Source organism: Megalopta genalis, chromosome 11 (assembly GCF_051020955.1).
Source record: "Megalopta genalis isolate 19385.01 chromosome 11, iyMegGena1_principal, whole genome shotgun sequence".
NCBI classification, from domain to species: Eukaryota; Metazoa; Arthropoda; class Insecta; order Hymenoptera; family Halictidae; genus Megalopta; species Megalopta genalis.
The window spans coordinates 8,996,496-9,016,980 of NC_135023.1; the positions used below are offsets into that span (position 1 = coordinate 8,996,496).

Consider the following 20,485-nt stretch of genomic DNA (forward strand, 5'->3'; position numbering starts at 1 on the left):
TGTTCTCCGAGGCACCGTTAACGAGTTATTAACGAAAAACAGTGATCAATGAGTGACGAGCTCTGCTGGCGCAGGGCGGCGCCGCCAACGAGCGGACGACGCCCAGTTCCACTGATTGGCGCGGCCGCCTCGCGCCAGCCAGCCTCTCGCCTCTGATTGGTCACGGTTTTTCGTTAATAACTCGTAAACGAAGCCTCGGAGAACATTTTTGTAAAGGAAGAAGTTGCTTCAAATGAGCCGAGGAACCCGCCATTTCTGGATTGCGAGACATTTTTGGACACCCTGTATATATATAAGCAATAATATGGCGATGCTACGAATAAAATGGAAACATAGAAAACTTTCAAATTAAAAAATGTAGGAAAACACGCTGCAGGAGAGCATCGGAATAAAAATGTGCGAGTCTCGCACTGCCGTGCGCGCATCTCCGGGCTCGCAATCTCGAAGCACGTCGTCCCACCCGTGTATCGCTTCCACCGCGCTTGTTAAAACTTTCAAATTGAAAAATTAAGTGATTGTTATATCTCGCGCACGAAGGCCGCGCGATCCTAGAACCGACGTGTCCAGCGCCCGCGTTTACAAAGCCCGTCCTCAAATACAGCACCATTTTTGCCGGCACTCGGCGGCTTTTTCTTTTTTCGTTGACAAATCCGGGGATCTGGAAAACATACACGCGCGGAATGATGAAACGGAAATTGAAATTCGTCTACGGAAACTATCGCTCGTTCTTGTTTTTTCCTTGTTTTTCTTTTTTCCTTTTTTGGCCCTCCCGTCCGCCGTAAGTCGAGGGACGAACGCGCGCGCGTACGCAAAATTTCGCGTTCGTTTTCTTTTTCTATTTTTTTTTCCTCCCTCCTGGCTATACGTTGTACATTTCCGCGCAGGCACGCCGACAATTACGGTCGAGGGGAGCGGTCTCGACATGGACAGCATCTCCGTGGTTTCCTCCATTGCACCGTCCCACATATACCAGTGTAAGTGTCCAAACATAATCGCTGATCGTCGTCTCTCCTTCCGTTTTCTTCGTCGTCGTTCTCCGCTGTCCAGAGGATACTTCTTTCGCTTTCTCTGTGTCTGTATCTCTTTCTGTCTGGCTGTTCTCTCTCTCTCTCTCTCTCTCTCTCTCTCTTTCTCTGTTTTTGTCTGTTTCTGTCTGTGCTGGGGAAAATATGAAATAATTTTATACAGTATAGTGAACGCTGAAATAATTTTATATGAAATAGTAAACGCTGAAATAATTTTATATGAAATAGCGAACGCTGAAATAATTTTATATGAAATAATGAACGCTGAAATAATTTTATATAGAATAGTGAACGCTAAAATAATTTTATATGAAATAGTGGACGCTGAAATAATTTTATATAGAATAGTGAACACTAAAATAATTTTATGTGCAATAGTGAACACTGAAGCAATTTTATATGAAATAGCGAACACTGAAATAATCTTATATGAAATAGTGAACGCTGAAATAATTCTATATAGAATAGTGAACGCTGAAATAATTTTATATAAAATAGCAAACTCTGAAATAATTTTATATGACGTAGTAAACATTGAAATATTTGCACAAGCGAATACTATTTGGAAATAATATTTCATTCAATGCTGAAATAAAATACTACAGTAAATTCGCATAAATATTACAGAAGATTGACGCTCGAATTATACACAAAAATGAACAATTTACACACACACACATACTCACATACTTTACAGTATACTTTACTTATACTTTATAGTATATATACGATTTCTATAATTACTTACAACAATAAAAACAACGCGCAAGTTAACTCGAATAATCGTATCCCCTGTTCCCAAATAGTCCATTTTCATTCACAATCCGAGCGTCAATTAGGGAGAATTTACCGCGTTCGGAAATATTATTCAACGAAAAATGTCTAAATTACGAGAAAAAAAAATGCTATTTACTCTCCCTCTGTGTTCGACTCGACATCATCCTCTCCCCCTCCGTTTCTTCGTTTCTTGGGATATTGGAGCTATCGATTCGCGAGATAGCCTAGTCGACGAGATAGCCGAGAATCGCGATTCGGCTGCCGATCGCGGGCGAGAGTAGCGCACACATTTCCTTCGTGCCTAACTTTCGCGATGAGATACGCTATCCGAGGAATTTTTGCCTCCTTCTTCTCGTGTCCCGATAGCCGGCGGATCTTCTTATTCGCTCGGCCGCGTCGAATGGAAATCAGAGATACGTTTTCTCATCGGATCGCGGGAAACTCAATTTTCGTGTCGGATTTTTCGCCCGTGCGATTTTTCGCGGTTCAGCTGCGGAACCTGGGGAAATGCTGCTCTTCCGGCAGACTCTTCCGAAGAACGTGCTCTATCCTATCTTCGCGACGTTAAAATTCTTCGTACGAATAATCGCGTTTAAATAATTTTTTAGTCGAGCGAGAAACGCTTCGTTACTCTCAATTTTCAAGAAATCGAAAATCCAACTTCAAACATTTCTCCGGATTAAATTATGAAAGTTATGGAAACCTATTTTACCGGAAATTATTCTACGGACTCTTCCGAGTAAAACAGTATATATATTCTTTCAACATTCCATACATTTAAACGCGTTTAAATAATCTTCGAAGCGAGCGAGTTTCGAGAAATATTTCGTCGAATTCGTACTCTTTCAATTTCAACATTTTTTCACTGTTTTTCCGTACAAGTTACGCAAATATTTCGTATCGCGAACGATTCTACGGACTTCCCTGAACACATTTGTGCAAGGACACAGGCATTTATGCGCGTTCAAACATTTTTTATAAACCATCCATCGCGCGCCAGTCATTATCTGCTTAGATACGTGTTTCCGACTGCGAGGACCACTATCGAGTCAGATAATGTCGGCCGAATGAAAAACGACGAATTAGACTCGGTAAGACTCGTTTTTCCTCATTCCCTCTGCGGTCTTCCTTTTTCCGTCTGCCATTCTTCTCCGTTTCGCTCTGCGATCGTCGCCGCCGCCGCCGCCGTCGACCGTTTCACCGTCGCCGTCCTCCACTTCCGGCGGCTCCTCCTGCTTCAGTGTGCCTTTCTGTCTCTCCTTTTTTCTGTCCACGATCGTCCCTTGGCCCTCAGGTGTGGCTACGGACGGTAACGACGGGATCCATGCATTTTTTTACTGTCAGCGAATTCTCCCGGCTTCGCCGACGCTGTTTCGCGGCGGAGCTAATTAACGTTTCCGGATAACGCTCCACCGCGAACGGTTTCATTGTGCGTGGAACGACTTGCGCGAACGATATTTGTTCGGCAATTTCTCCGTTCGATCTTGCCTCTGTTCGATCTTGCCTCTGTTCGTTTGCGTAGCTAATTGGCCGAACAATGAGGTCATTCATCGTAGGAATCGTTGTTCGCCGGCGTTCGCGTTATTCGTTTATTTGCTCGGCCGGGCGAACGCCGATACGCCGATAAGGATATCAGCGTGCCGCGGTATTGTTCGAACAATCGGCTAATTGCCTTCTGTGTTGGCCGACGCATGCGTATGCGTTCGTATTTGGAACAGGGATGCCTAACAGCGTTCCGGTGTTCCGTGTGCGACGCGTCGGAGAGCTTCTGCGATCGACAACACTTTTCGAGACAGCTTTTCTCGGTACAGTAACGTCTCTCCAATTGACGCTCGGATTGTCCAGAAAAATGGACAATTTTGGAAGAGGAGATACGATTATTCGAGCGTTGCGGTTTGTTTTTATAGTTACGAATTGTCAACGATTATAAAAACGAGGCTCGCAAGGCTCGATTAATCGTATCTCCTCTTCCCAAATTGTCCATTTCTGTGGACAATCTCGGCGTCAGTTAGGGAGACATTATTGTAATTCGCGTTCCGCGCCGTTTTGCGAGAAGCAGTTTCGAGAGAATTTTTTAGCGATCGGCGATTAGAAAAACTTCGAAACGGTCGAGCTGCTGTTTAGATGATAAAAAGAACGTTAACTCTTTGCACTGCAACGACTTGTTGGATTCGTGATGATGATTTCGTGCGTAATCTGTTAAATATGAACGTTATTAACTTTCTTTAAGTCGAGACTGTCAGCAAAATCTAGGAATGAAAGTAAACGACGATGTACAAGAAATATGCATACGTTCGAACTTGGAAGAAAGTTATATTAATTAAAGTTATGATAATATATGGTATAATATATAATAAGAAAGTTATGCTAATTAAAGTTATGATAATATATGATATAATATACTATAATATAATAAGGAAGTTGTACTAATTAAAGTTATGGTAATACATGATATAATATAATAAGAAAGTTGTACTAATTAAAGTATAATGATCATTATTATTTATTATAACTTTAATTAGAGTATAACATTCTTATTACATTATATTATACATTATTATATCATATATTATCATATTATATTATCTTGTTACATAATAATATTATAACAATTAAAGTTATACTAATTTCGCGACAGGCTTACAGCAGACATTCAACTAACTCTTGGAAAACTCGAACGTATAACATCCGCACAGACGCATCATCGAAATCGCAATTCGAATAAATATTTTCTCTTTGAGTATTATTTAATTAGCATACACACACACACACACACGTTCCATACCCTAATTTACTAGCTCACGTCAAGGTAACGTCGAGAGTCCTACGACAAAATGTTCTCTTAATTTGCAGCAATGTAATTATAACTGATCTGCGAATTTTATGCATTCGTGACAAAAATTAGTATTATAAATGAATTATAAAAAAAGGGAAACAAATTTTTAAAAAAACTCCTTTCGACTCCTTAGAAAAATAGATATGTCTGTACAGTTCTTTCAGCTGGCAATAAATGCGAACAATGTATATTTCGCATAAACGTAATCGTTGAATCACAAGAACGCGACGCGACGAAAACGTAATTCTACCGAGAAATTCTAATAAACGTTTCCTGCACAAAGGGGTAGCAAGGAGCGTCCCCAAAGTACGGTGTCGAGTTTTTCAAGAGGCCGGAGGGCTTGATCCGATGATTCACGGTCCCGTGCACGTTTCATTTCAGCAGCGACCACGCCGAAGGACTGCAGCCCCACGCTGTCACCCCTGAACGCGTTCTCTAGGTCTATGGACAACTCGTCGTTATCGCGATCGGTGGAACAGCTGTCGAGCCCGTTGGAATCCGAGCCGAGAAGGAGCAAACAAAACACACCTATCGCGGCACCTGCCGCGCATTCGCGTTCTTCTGCAACACGAGGCGGCACGTGGGGTTCTATTTCCAGGTGAGAGCCGCCATTTTCGAGCACGCAGCGGCGTTAGGAGACGCGTTGCTCGGTATACGAACGTGTTCTGGTCGCTCCTGTCCACGATACACAGGGTGTCCCAGAATTGTGGCGCTTCTGGGCAATGAGGGATTCCTGTGATCATTTCGAGTAACTTTTTCCTTAGTGAAAATTCAATCCGAGGCTTCGTTTACGAGTTATTAACGAAAAACAGTGACCAATGAGAGGCGAGAGGCTGGATGGCGCGAGGCGGCCGCGCCAATCAGTGGAACTGGGCGGCGCCGCCCCGCGCCAGCAGAGCTGGCCTCTCAGTGGTCAGTGTTTTTCGTTGATAACTCGTAAACGAAGGCTCGTAGAAGAATTTCGCTGAGGAAAAAGTTTCTTCAAATGACCTAAGGAACATCTTCCGGAAGTACCATAATTTTGGGACACGTCTTCCATCGTTTACTATACTTCTGATCGAAGTTCGATGCTCCGTTAATAAATCACGAGACTCGAGAAACACCAATCGTCAATTTTTATGGTGAAATATGCGATACACGATAAAATTTCTTATGAATATTCTTATGGATTCTTCGCAAAGAAAATAATTTTCTATTTAATGCCTCCACTCGGAGCTTTGTTTTCACGAGTTGCAAATATCTGTAACATAATTTGCACAGACTCGGTTGAAATAATAATAATAATAATAATATAATTACCCCGCGATTAAAACGTCGCGCGAATCTCAAGCCGAATTTCTCGCGAAGAAAGTCGCACAACTGTCTGCAATTTAATTTGACGACGAACACAGTTAAAAATTCACCTAATTTCAACAAAGTATCGAACGAACTTCGAACGAATTTCTCTAATCGTAAACAACCGTGTACAGATGCAATTATAAAATTGACAAACGTCCAGAGAAACTTCGAACGAGTTTCTCTCCGAGAAAACCGCGCCAACGTGAACAAAATCCCATGAACGTCTTTACTCTGCGGAAGAGTGAATTACGTGGAATTACGTTTCCGATAGAAATCGGCCGGTCCGATAATGCGAGGAACGACGGCGACGAGATTAAAATGGGATGTAGATAAGGGACGGTAAAACGGCGACAATAGTGGTGAAATTGGTGGGCCGGGGGTAGGTCTGTCTGCCGAGTTTGAAAAGCGCATTTTAAATCGGGCTTTCAGAGTGTTCGCTCGTTCCCGGCATCGAAAGGCGGCAAACAACTCCAGCGGTGGGAGCGGAAGCAACGAGGGCTCCGACGGCTTCGATCCATATAGATCATGGTCACCTCTTACCGAAGAAGGTTACGCAGAGAAGCTCCGTTTACTTAGAGAAGCCGCGTCCGTGCCTATGGAACGATGGAGGGCACCGACGGTGCTGGCATGGTTGGAGGTTGCGCTCGGGATGCCGCAGTATGGTCCACGATGCGCCGAGAACGTCAAGTCCGGAAAGGTAAATATATGTTCGATCGAGTTTCGGCAACGCACGGTAATTTCTCCCGGAAATGTTCGGAGGTCGGAGTTGAAACCGGGCAGATACGAGAACGGCGAGTCGCGATTCTTCGATCTTCGCGGCATCGTTTTCTTTTTTTTCACATAGTAATGCTACAATAAAAAGGATGACTTGACTTTTTTGTTTGCAATTTTTTGCTACAATTTGAAGGCAATTCGGGGGCCACGTGACACGATTCGAGGGCAATTCGGGGGCCACGTGACACGATTCGAGGGCAATTCGGGGGCCACGTGACACGATTCGAAAGCAATTCGGGGGCCAATTCTCTCAAATTGTGCACGAAAATGGACAATTTGGGAAGAGAAGGTACGATTATTCGAGCTCTGCATCTCGTTTTTCGTATCTTCTCTTTCCAAATCGTCCATTTTTTTTTGCATAATCTGAGCGTCAATTAGAGAGAATTTACTATACTACGTTCGCGACCGTCGAATCGTGTCACGTGGCCACCGAATTGCCTTCGAACAGTGTCACGTGGCCTTCGAATTGCCTTTCGAATCGTGGCAGAAAATTAGAAATAAAAAAGTTAAGTCATCGTTTTTATTCCCACGCTAATGTCTTCCATCACAACCCTTTGACGCCTCATTATGAAATGCCATCTCAATTATCGTTTATCCAAGTGCTTATACACTGGAAGAACAACTTTTTTTTCTTCTTTATTATAAGCTTTGAAATCTCAGATGAGATTTATTAATAATAATCCGTATTCTAATCAATCGTAAATCTTAAATAGTAAGTCATGGGTTATTTATACATTTATATTACATGTTTTTAAGAACTATAGAATACAGTTATCCTTAAAAAACATGTATATAATAATTAAGAATAATAGTCAATCCTAATAATCATTATTAAATTAATAATAATAATTAAAACGTACAATAGGATACAATTATTCTTGAAAACGTGTATATAATAATTAAGAATAATAATTAATCACAATAATCATTATTAAATTAATAATAATAATTAAGAAGAACAATAGAATACAATTATTCTTAAAAAGCATGTGTATAATAATTAAGAATAATAGTTAATAATAACAATAATTATTAAATCAATAATAATAATTAAGAAGAAGAATAGGATACAATTATTCTTGAAAACATGTAATATAAACAAAAAATTATATTATACATTGGAAGAACAACTGTCTTGTCGTAGCCAACGCTCGGACGACTGGCAAAATCTGCGATTGTCTGGCAAAGTGTTTCGCGCGCGATTGGAACGGCGGCTCGTTAAAATTGTGAAAAATTGTTTAGGTACTGCTGGAGCTGAGCGACGCAGAATTGGAGGCCGGATTGGGGGTGACGCACCCGCTTCACAGAAAGAAATTACGTTTAGCTATCGAGGAGCATCGACATCCGAGTCTAGTTCGATATCCATGCATTGCTCAACTAGGTCACACGTGGGTCAGCTCCGAGTGGCTGCCAGACCTTGGACTCGCACAATATTCAGAGAGCTTCGCCACCAATATGGTGGACGCTCGGATGCTCGATCATCTCGGCAAAAAGGAACTCGAGAAGCTGCTGGGCGTCACAAGGAAGTTCCATCAAGCGAGCATCGTGCACGGCATTCATTTGCTGCGTATGCTCAACTACGATCGCCAGGTGATTTTCTTTGTAATTAATCGGAGAAAAGTCTCGCTGTGTAATTCTTTCGCAATCGATGCAGCAAATACGACGGCAGATTTATTTATCAATTATTTATTCGGATAGAGTCGACCTTCGCTGTTCATTTTGTCGACATATTCAGATTTTTAAGATGCCAGGTTTAATTGAGCCGTTTATTTTGAAAGTGGCATAAGTCACTTAACCGTAATGAAAAGTGGTGATTTTGTAATGTTTATGCGAAATTATTTATACTGAGAAAAATATCAGTATCCTGAGATAACAAATACAAGTAAATCTTCTCGAAAGTTAGCATCCATATTTTTAAACGTGTTAAAACGCAAACCCTTAAATATATCGACTTAAAAACAAAGTGACTTATGTCACTTTCAAAATAAACGGCCCAATTAGTAATATTTTCAGCACGAGCAATGTTTTAGTCGACGAAAAACTGAATCACGATAGTAAATTAATAACAAGCAGGCAAATGGTAAATTGCACAAAAATTCGCGATAATTGCTAAAACAACTTACAATTGTTAAAATGCCTCGAATAGCTTGAAATACCTGAATTGTGAATTCTTTAGATTTTTTTTTAAATTTTAACTCGTCGATGCCTCTGGATCTCTTCCGAGGAATTCTAAAAAATTTGTTAGTCGGTCCAGCGTTTAAACGATTATTTAGTGTACTAATTCGACGAGAGAAACGCTCAAAGAAACATTGTTAACCGTGTTCCCCGATAGGCATTAGCAGTCAGGAGACACCAGTGCGAGCAAGTCGACACGGATCCTCTAGTTTGGACGAACCAGAGGTTCATCCGGTGGGCGAGGAACATCGATCTAACTGAATACGCTGAGAACTTGAAAGGTACGCCCCGTAATTACCCACCGGGAAACCGTCAAAAGGGACAAATTATTCTACCTGCCAGCTGGTTGTAATATTTGAAGAACATCGGCCGACTCGATAATTAAACCACTCCGGCCTTAGCCTTTGAAACCAGCAATTCTTTTTTTAAAATCCAAGGGAGATCAACAAATATCATGCCGTAGTAGTCTATCCATGAATAACGTAATTTTTAATTAACGCGACGATTTCACGGATTCATGGAATATTTCTTCTTGGCTCGGGCATACGTGAAAACGGTCTATGAAAATGGCGCTTTTGTTTAAAAAATGCGACTGATTGGGGGGATGATCATTGCGTTGTATAGTAATTTTTTCGCTGATTTTTCGTTCAGCTTGCAAGCAAAAATTATATATTATATTATATAATTATATAATTATATATTTTAATAATTATATTATAGAATTGTATATTTTAATAATTATATTATGGAATTATAAATTTTAATAATTATATTATAGAATTATATACTTTAATAATTATACTACAGGATCATATACTTTAATAATTATATCATAGAATCATATACTTTAATAATTATACTATAGAATTATATATTTTAATAATTATACTATAGAATTATATATTTTAATAATTATACTATATAATTATATATTTTAATAGTTATACTATATAATTATATAATATAATTATATATTTTAATAATTATATTATACAATTATATAACATAATCATATATTAATTATATAATTTGGAAAGAGGAGCTTTGGAGGGTTACTCGAGCCTCGCACCCCATTTGTATAACAATCGACAATCGGCAACTACAAAAATAATCCGCGAGGCTCGAATAATCGTATCTCCTCTTCCCAAATTGTCCATTTTCACTTACAAAGCAAACTTACGAAGAATTTACCGCACCTTATAATCAACGAATTCATTTTCATTCGCGAAAACGAAAAAAGAATCGAAGTTTCCAGCGAAGAGGTCGCCGGAAACGAGTGCCATTTTCTTAGGCCGTTCTTACACGTGTTCTCCGTGCGATTCGAAACGCTTCCGAAGACTGAACTTGACATCCAAAACTAGATTCGGGTGTGCACGGTGCCCTGGTCGTGCTGGAGCCATCCTTCACCGGCGACACGATGGCCACAGCGTTGGGCATACCGCCGGCTAAACACATGATCAGACGGCACCTGACCGCCGAACTGGAAGCCCTCGTCGTTCCAGCAAGGTACTCAGTCTTCTATCATCCCGAGGCGACATTGGACAACGCTCACTAATCGACATAACGAGATCGAGCCCGAAAACACGAATCATCGTTCTCGCGGTTCCATTCCAACTTGTCCTTGCTCGAGAGACCTTATCGGGGACAATTGTCCTTCGGCCGTCGATAAAACGGCGCGCTTTGTTATTCAGAAAAAACGCATGCGGCCAGATACCGGCTATCAATTGGGTCGACCGGGGACGGCAGTTTAACACTGACTTTCGAATGTAATTATCGTCGAAGCGCATTAAAAAAAGTGCTTACGTAAGGATGTTCGTTTTTGTTTTTTGACGATGAGAAATATTTTCGAAATACAATGGCTGCTTGGAGAATTAGGATTGCGGATAACCCGCAAGTTTAACCATAATTTTGTATACGTTCGTCATAGTAATTTTCTATTTAGTTTGCTCGTGATTTAGGACTCTGTGCTACGAAGACAGTGTTCTTCGTCGCTGGACGTTTCTTGACATATTTTTGCTCACTATAGACAATTATACTGTATTATTAACCCTTTGCACTCGAGTGGTGACTATGATGATCTCTAAAAATTGTTCCATCGCGTTACAAAATAATTTTCAGATTTCCCAATTTATATATATTCGAAGAACTGTCGAAAGTGTGACTGTTGCACTAGTTGCGAGACTGCATTCCACAACAATTAAAATGCATCGAATCTGTGACACTAATTTTTAACTGGGTTTTCGAAATTCATTTTTCTTGTGATATATTGAGCAAATTGAACGTTACTAGGATTTTTAGAATACAAAATAGCTGAGCAAATATTTCCTATGATAAATTTGTCACTTCCTAGTTTCGGTGTCGTTAATTAATTGACTTTGATACTCTGCGAATTATTCGAGTTAATATTCGCCACTTAATGCGTTAAAACGGAAATAAAGCGGTTCAGAAAAATTATTTTCTATTCAGAATTAAAACACTTTCGAGTACGAAGAATCGACTACGACTTTTCAATGTTCACTTAATCAAACGCGAATTCTTTTATAAATTTTCCGCGTCTTCGCAAATCGATTTTTACGCGACACATTCAAATTTTAAGAAGCCAGATAAAATTAGCAATATTTCCAGCACGAGCAATGTTTTAGTCAACGAAAAACAATATTTTCTCATCATGGCGTTTTTAATAACAAGTATGCAAATGGCAAGTCCCCCCAAAATTCACGATAATTGCTAAAATACAATTGTCAAAACAAATAGCTTAAAAACACTTAAATTGTAGATATTTTGGTTCAGAAAAATGATTTTCGACTCAGAATTAAAAACGCTTTCGACTACGAAGGGTTAATAAGTTATTCAATGTTTTCGTGTGTTCAAAACACCATCCCCGTCATGCTTAAACTCTTGTTACTGCCATCTCCGATCAGCCCGAACCACAACAACGTGTGAAACCACCTTGGAACGGTCTCTCCGCGAAGTATAACGGCAACAAGTCGGACGTGTTCGATGCATGTCCCGATATTCTCTCGAGCTCGGGCCACGCAACAGGTTACTTCAAACAGATTTCGCGTCGGTTCGAGCACCGACGTCGTCGCAGTCTGCCGACGAGACCGGTTAACAGTCGCGCTCGAGGTCAACGGAAGCGCCGCTTCCGTCGCGGACGACCTTCGGAACATGTGTAAAAATTTCGCGAGCCCTCTCTCTCTCTCTCTCTCTTTCACACACTCTCTTTTTAATGATCTTCTCTAGGCAGAGCTATCGTAGGGACGTTCGTTGAGCCGCTGTCAATTATTTCCGTCGCGGAGAGTACATCGTCGAGACGTTGCTTCCGGTCGCGCGAGAGAACTCGCGTAGAGTGCTCGTCGGCGGGCACCGAGTCTCGCGGTACACGCTCGCGTTAGCTTCGAAGGCGTTCTCATTGTATAAAGTCGGGGCAGGTCTCGATTTTTAGTCAGGGTTTCTACGGTCGGGCGTGTCGCGCGACGGTCGCGCGTCGCCGTGTATTCGGCGATCGTGTCCCGAGATCTGTAAATATTATGGCAAAAACCGGCAAAGCTTTTAATACTAGTCCGCATCGGTATCGTTTAAGAGGACGCGTCCCCGACGCCGGGAGGATTGTAAATAGCCGAGCAGAGGCATTTGCTCGCGAGAGAATAGAAGAGCACGTGTACTCGGGTGTACGGCGTTCCCTCGTTAAACGCGCGTACCGGGCCGTTACGGAGGTAAGATTGAACAACGAGAGCTGCTGAAACTTGGTGCACGATCTCAACATAATAATAATTCCGCAATTCCAAGAATCGATCTCGGTAGATTGACCGGACAATTGGTGATCCGGACTCGTTATTCTACTCGGTGACTATACTAATCGGTCAAACTTTACTTTACCGGTCCAGAGATTTTCGGCTCTTTCGAGTATGTTCCCGTAGATTTTCTCGAGAATTATCCAAAAATTCGAGTCACGAGGTGCGGAAACCGTTTGTTCGAAAGTTATGCGTCGAGTTAACTCTTTGGGGCACAGGATTTCAGAAAATAAATAGACTCGTGTCGCACAGAGATTTTCAATTGTTTTATTTGTTATATATTACTATATATGATGAAATTATGTTTATTATATATTATTATATGTAATAAAATTATATTTATTATATATTATTATATATAATAGAATTTTATTTGTTATATATTAGTATATATAATAAAGTTATATTTCTTATACATTATTATATGTAATGAAATTATATTTATTATATATTATTATATATAATAGAATTATATTTATTATACATTATTATATATAATAAAATTATATTTCTTACATATTATATTACATTATTCAAATGTATTAAATTAAACAAAATTGGTAAATCTTCATGAACAAAGAAATCGCATAACATGAAAATATAAAAAAATAACGACAGTTCAGTAGAGTTTGTTGTAACAGGGTGGCACCCAAATGTTCCCAGCGTGCCACACGGGTCCACGAATGCGCATGCAGCTATTGCAATATTTCTAGTTGCGCCTAAAAATGCTCGATCACCCTTGCGATCCCATCTTTACGGGACATTTTCGATCCCGCCATGCCCCAAACAGTTGATCAGCTCCGCGGCGTGCTTCTAACGAGGGACCGCAGTACCGAACAACGAAACAACCGAGCTAGACGGGATCGGCGCGAAATCGTCGCTGCTCGCCGCGGAGTACACAAGTTCGTTCAGAGACATCGACATATATCGGCCATTCAGACGCGTCACGAAGGTCTCTTAGAGCGCCGTTAGTGACGAGAGCATGATCGAACGATCGATTCGCATATTGAGGTAACTGTACACGCAGGGTCCGTGGCAACCCCGACCCGCGAACGGCGCGGATCGACGCCGGGCGCTGAACGACGAAGAGAAAAAAGACGGTCGGGGTCGCTACGGACCCGGAGGTCGTAGCCTAAGTACTCATCCGTAATACACACGCCATACTTGGATATATCGGGAATACACACACGTAAATACAGTACAGTACAGTCGACATAATGTACATATACAAACATAAACCCGGATGAAAATGGTTCTTGAAACATTGTACTCGGCACCGCAGCTAATTCGCTGGGTCTGCAGTCCACTCGATCGCGGATCCATCGGTAATGTCTTTCATAGCTGAGCCGTAGCCCACAGCTGCCGCCTGCACTGCACTTGCGCTATGTACAGCACATGTTACTATTAGTAATTCTGGTGTGATCCGTGGCCGATACCTTCGCCGCGTGTCGCCTCAGATGTTGCGGCAACACGGCTTCGATGGGAGAGCCTGCTGCCAGCCGGGCCTTCGGAATCTCGAGGACCATCCCCTGAGTTCTGGCCGAGATCCTACCTTGCCTCTGTCTGCTTTTCGGATAAATCTTCCGTCGAATAGATAGCTAGATCATTTAGGGGATAACAACATTCTCCATTTTTTGGATAAACGACGTGTAGGAAATTCTCTCTAATTTACGCTCAGATTGTACACGAAAATGGAAAGTTTGAGAAGAGGAGATACGGTTATTCGAGCATTGCGAGCCTGTTTTTATAGTTACCGATTTTCAACAACTATAAAAACGAGGTTATTTAGGCTCTGATAGACGTATCTCCTTTTCCCAAATTGTCCATTTTCGTGGCCATTTTTGCAGAATCCGAGCAATTTGAACTAAGCGGGACCTGTGCAAAATGTGCAGAATTTTGGATTTTCTTTAATATTTGGAATCTGGTCAGGGTTGCAGAATTATTCAACCAGCTATAACTATAATTTTTATATAAATTGTATCTATTTATTATCTCTGTATTTAATTTATATATACGAACCGGTTGTCACATGAAGGAGAAAAAACAGAGTACAGTAATGTCTCCCTCATTGACGCTCAGATGGTCCACAAGAATTGACGCTCAGATTGTGCAGAAGAATGGACAATTTAGAAAGAGGAGATACGATTGTTCGAGTCTTGCAGCTCGTTTTTCATGCTTATCGATTGTCAATGACTATAAAAACGAGCTGCAAGGCTCGAATAATCGTATCTCCTCTTCCCAAATTATCAATTTTCATTTCCAAGCTGAACGTCAATCAGGGAGACGTCACTGTAAACGGATTTTTCCAGCGAAGGAAAAGATGATCGTTGGATGTAAAATTCGCAGAAATTTCGTAGAATTCGATCCGCTTAGACGACGTTATAAATTGCAACGGATTCGTCCTCGCGTCTCTTCGTCTAAAATAAACTAAGCGAGCTGGGGGCAAAGTAAAATGGCGGTGCCAGAGGTCTCCCGAGCTGCAACAAGCTTGCGTACAGCTCTAGCTGTGCTCGTTGGATGGTCCCGAAGTGATTTTGAATTTGATTTTGACGCTCGTGAAATTTTCAATGATTTTTCGTCGCTCGGCAGGGGTCGATTCGTTAGAATTCCATCATGGTCGTTCACCTAAATCGGTGAAAGCGGATTGGAACGCGACCGGTTGTCGCGCCCGTTCGAGCCTGGCCATGGATTACACCAGTATGCATTATGGTTCCTTTTACCTTTTTCTGATTTGCCAACTTTGATATTTACATTTTTGACTGTTCGGTGTTTATATTCCAATTGACCAAAGCCGGCCCCGCGATGCGACCCGGTCGATCCCCACGCGGACGATCCTGCGCATCCGGTGTCCAGCGACCATCATATATATTCATTCTTCTACATATATCAATGGTGCACAAAATGCTTGTGTATGTATATTTATGTTGTAACTAGATATTCATTATGATCGATCTGGTCCTAGCGTCGAGCACTTGCAGCGAGCCTTCAGTTTCGAATGTTCTCTCTCGATCACGATAGATTTTGTGTGCCAAAACGATGTTCCACCGAACCTCCCTCCGCCATCCCCCCTCTCATATTCTTATGCACCGTTTTCCCTTCCACGATGAACCTTCGCCGATCTTTTAACACCCCATTAGACCCTTTGAAAAATTCAGCATCGATGTCGCTCCTTATGTTACGACCTTGTTTCGTTTTTTAAACAATTACTTTCACGATGTGATCGTTGTCGGATTATCACGTCCTTAGAATAGAGTTCCCGAGAGTAGATCAATCACGTTCGAACGGACCACGTTGAATCTACCGAGCTGATTTTATTTGTTTGGCTGCGATCTCTCGAACGGATTACAGCAATTTCTCCCTAATTCGCGCTCAGATTGCGCTCAGAAATGGACGATTTTTGGGAAGAGGAGGCCTTGTACCCCGTTTTTTATAATTGTTGACAATCGGTAACTATAAAAACGAATTGCAAGGCGAGAATGATCGTGTCTCTTCTCTCCGAATTGTCCATTTTTGTGCGCAATCCGAGCGCGCGAATTAGGGAAAAATTGCTGTGATCTGTTCGAGAGTTCGGAGCCGAGAAAATTAGGGGGAAATTATTACATTGCAATTTATCGACGTGTCAGATCTTTCGATATTTCTCGCAACTTCGATCCTTGAAAAGCAATGGACGAAAGCGTGCCGCGGATAACGATCTGACCTCGCGCGACAAATTTCGAAGCATCCGTCGATATTAGCGCGCAGACGCCTACTTCAAAAAGTTAAAGATCGACTGGAAACTGTGTCAGACACGTACGACCGACTAGTGGCAATCGACGCGCTAAGAAGGAAGATCGATAGAGTGTTTATCGACCTCCTTTTTCTATGCATCGAGTTCGATTTCAATCGGATCTTTAACGTGGCACGCGTTTCGAGGATTCAACGTGGTCCCTTTGATCCCAGACTTGGGCATTAATCTCCGCTAAAATTATCGCTTTGACACGATTCATGTTAACAGCTGAGAAAGCTGCTTCATCGAAAAGCTAATTTCTCTGAGCAAGACGGTGAATTATGCGGTTAATTATGCTCGTGGGGATTCGTCTCTTTATGTATCAATTTCTCGAAATACGTTTTCGAAGATAGTTCTCGCGGATACAATTTTCTGTTACTTATGTCAAGGTTAACGTAGCTGATTCAATTTCAAAGTAGCAAGTTTGGTTTGAACGTAACTCGTTCGATTTCAATACAGCAAATTCAATTCTGACGTAACAAATTCAATGTTAATGGAGGAAAGTCAATTTCAACACAGCAAATTCAATTTTAACAAAGTCAATTTGAACACAGCAAATCCAATTTTAATGTAACAAATTCAATTTTAATGTAACAAATTCAATTTGAACACAGAAAATTCAATTTGAACACAGAAAATTCAATTTGAACACAGCAAATTCAATTTTAATGTAACAAGTTCAATTTTTGACGTAGCAAATTCAATTTGAACACAGAAAATTCAATTTTAATGTAACAAATTCAATTTTTACGTAGCAAATTCAATTTTAACGTAACAAATTCAATTTCAAAACAGCAAATTCAATTTTTACGTAGCAAATTCAATTTTAACATGACAAATTCAATTTTAACATAGCAAATTCGGTGTAAACGTAACTCGTTCAATTTTAACACAGCAAATTCAATTTTAACGTAACAAATTCAATTTTAATGTAGCAAATTCAATTTCAGCGCACCAAATTCAATTTTAATGTAGCAAATTCAATTTCAGCACACCAAATTCAATTTTAATGGAGCAAATTCAATTTTAACGTAGCAAATTCAATTTTAACATAGCAAATTCAATTTCAACACAGCAAATTCAATTTTAATGTAGCAAATTCAATTTTAACACAGCAAATTCAGTTCCAACGCATCAGATCCAACGTTAACGAAACATCGACCCCTTCAGCCCGGGTGAAAATATGCCCATGCCCGCGTTTTTCATCGCGTTGAATCGTTGATTAACTGGCCCAGCTCTGGCGGAATCCCACTCTCTCCCCCGCGTTATACACCAGTAACTAGCAAACTATTCCGGTGAATTCGCACCCCATCCGCGAGAGCACCCCACGCCCCTTCACGAAAGGGCCCTCGAGCTCGCCGGAGACAGAAGGTGAAAATGACCTCTCGACGATAGAAAAAGAAAGAGGTTCGCTGCAAACTGTGCCGAACGTGTGTGTGTCCGCGGTGTCACCAAAAAGGTGTGTGCATATAAGCGGTCAGGGGTCGCGTGTACGCAGAAAGGCGTGCATGAAGCGTGGTGTGCGTGTGCGTAGAAGTCAGCTGGAGGTGGTCCCGAGGAACAGCAGCGGCGGTGGTCGTCCGATGAGCACCGTGAGCGCAGGGGGTAGCCTCGGTCGTGGAAGCAGGGCGCTGCACCTACAGCATCATCAGAGCTCCCTCTCGGCCCTGCACATGACGGCTAATCACACTGGCACGGTCGATAGACGCAGATCCAGCCTCAGGGTAACGTACCGCATAGATTTACCCCACCTGGTCCATAAACGACTGCACCGGGTACTCGTCGGTACTCCTCTCTTCTTAGCGTACTATTCTTCGGTCTGTCTCTTCAACTTGCACGGGGTACGAGCAATTCTTGGCAGATCGCTTCTATCGCTGCGATACGAACTCTAGAACCAGCTAGATATCCGTGATCGTTCCAACAAGTACACTTTCGATGGACCTGAGAAACAATTTTTGCTCTCGCTGGGCTGTTTCCAATGCTAGGAGCGGAGCTCGTTGCAAAAATGGGACTAAAGAGCTTTGTCTTTCTTTTATTTTTTCTTCAGCATTGTTGATGGTTGCAGCTTTCATAGTCGGATGTACAGTACATTTTTCTTAGAAACGTTTGGAAATGGGAATCGAGATATATGCAGATATGAGAATACTAAGTCGCGCCGAGACACGATTCTTCGAGCCTGAAGGCTAGTTTTTGTTGAAACTCGGGGCAGTCGGCAAGAAAAGACTGCAGTATACATTAGTATGAATTGTATTTCTTTATTTTCAATTTTTTGCCACGATTCGAAGGCTATTCGGAGGCCACGTGACGCTATTCGAAGGCAATTCGGAGGCCACGTGACGCTATTCGAAGGCAATTCGGAGGCCACGTGATACTATTCGAAGGCAATTCGGAGACCACCTGACACTATTCGAAGGCTAATTCGGAGGCCACGTGACACTATTCGCAGACAATTCGGAGGCAATTCAGAGGCCAGTTGCCACGATTCAACGGTCACGCAGGTATTACAATCAATTCTCCTGAATTGACGCTGAGATTGTGCACAAAAATAGGCAATTTGGGAAGAGGAGATACGATTATTCGAGTCTTGCGACTCGTTTTTACAGTGATTGACCATTATATTGGCACAATAGTATCTCCTATTTCCAAATTGTCCACTTTTGTGCACAATCAGATTGTCAACCAAGAAGAATTGACCGTATCTGTCACGTACCTTACAATTGTTCGGTTTTTCTTACCTGACTTACACCCAAACAGATCAGACGTGGCAATAAATTACACAGGCGTAGGACCAGCACAAAGAAATTCGCAGCATACCGTACTTTGGCATTTCCAGGAAAAATTATTGTACACCTAACCAAACAATTTAGAAGCACTTAAAATCACGAGCTTCTTTTTCTACAATTTTTATTTAGCATTGCCGATCCCGATAGCTTCCATTGTTGAAGTCAGTCTCTAAAATGAACTTTGAACTGACCAGAAAAGAATTGAAACTCTCGGCAGACCTAGTTTTAACACCTCACGAGTGGTGTAATAGAGTATAATAGCTTCTTTTAATCATTATTGCTACTAATACGAATCACGTCGAGCTTCTCTTTCTCCAATATTAATCGAGCTTAGTCGTTGCTGGTAGCTTCCATAAGCAGAGGTCCATCTGAAAAATACTTCGGAGACGCTTAAAAATTGATAAAATATCGATTGATTATAAATATAAATTTGATACGATAATTAGGAGAGCAGCAGGGGTGGTGCTTTACGTAAACGTTTTTTATTGTAAATATCAGCTTCGATGAAACGTTGCCGATAGCTTTCATAATTTACGCTCTCGTCACGCTGTTTGACAGAGCTCGCTTGGAACGTAGAAACGGATCTAACGCTTCGATTTCAGAAAATCCGTGGCACCTTTTCGTTCTTTTTTTTTTCAGTTGCCAGTGCACACAGGACACAGAACTTAGCGTAGCCGGTCGAATTCGTGTCGCGCGCGCACACACGCTGCAAATATTTTGAGCGAGCCCCCGCGGACGCATAAAGATAAGACTAATTTTGATTGATTTCAGTAGTTATCTATGGAGTGGTACTTTTCAAAGAAATCGCCGGATATGAGAACGAAGGGCCGTCAGATCGATGACAGCCCGAAACGTAACGGGGCCTTGTCTAACAGAATAAATATTTAAGATTGTCGCAATAATAGGTAAATATTAAAAAAAAGAAGCAAAACAACTCGTCCACTTGTGGAAGCAATCTGCCTTGAATAAAAAAAAGAAGACCAAGTGTCTGTCACACCGCCTAACCGCGTCATGGACGATATTTTTTCTCTTCCCACTTTTTTGTGAAACACCGTTTGCATAACATCACGAGGAACACCGCACGGAAAGCCGTCGCCGGCGATCACATCTATCTATCTATCTATCTATCACCCCGTGTGTCACGCATTGTTTTCAATGGCCGCTCGAGCGAGAAGCAAGTTTCGTTCGATCGAACCGACGACACCGAGGCCCGAAAT

General features: G+C 41.5%; 1 protein-coding gene across 21 annotated transcripts in view; it reads left to right on the forward strand.

The window, feature by feature from the left end:
* The window catches only part of Liprin-gamma (liprin protein kazrin), a 239,525-nt gene that overhangs the window by 206,198 nt on the left and 12,842 nt on the right, over positions 1–20,485 (forward strand). For 12 of the 21 annotated variants that reach the window (XM_076525099.1, XM_033480137.2, XM_033480138.2 and 9 more), the window contains 7 exons: positions 885–974; positions 5,020–5,236; positions 6,406–6,673; positions 7,993–8,340; positions 9,083–9,206; positions 10,287–10,431; positions 18,020–18,209. In XM_076525099.1, coding sequence (XP_076381214.1) covers positions 885–974; positions 5,020–5,236; positions 6,406–6,673; positions 7,993–8,340; positions 9,083–9,206; positions 10,287–10,431; positions 18,020–18,209 — 1,382 coding nt within the window. Of the gene's footprint in view, positions 1–884; positions 975–5,019; positions 5,237–6,405; positions 6,674–7,992; positions 8,341–9,082; positions 9,207–10,286; positions 10,432–18,019; positions 18,210–20,039; positions 20,174–20,485 lie in introns of those variants that run through there. The other 9 variants (XM_076525095.1, XM_076525096.1, XM_033480135.2 and 6 more) reach the window with 6 other exon arrangements.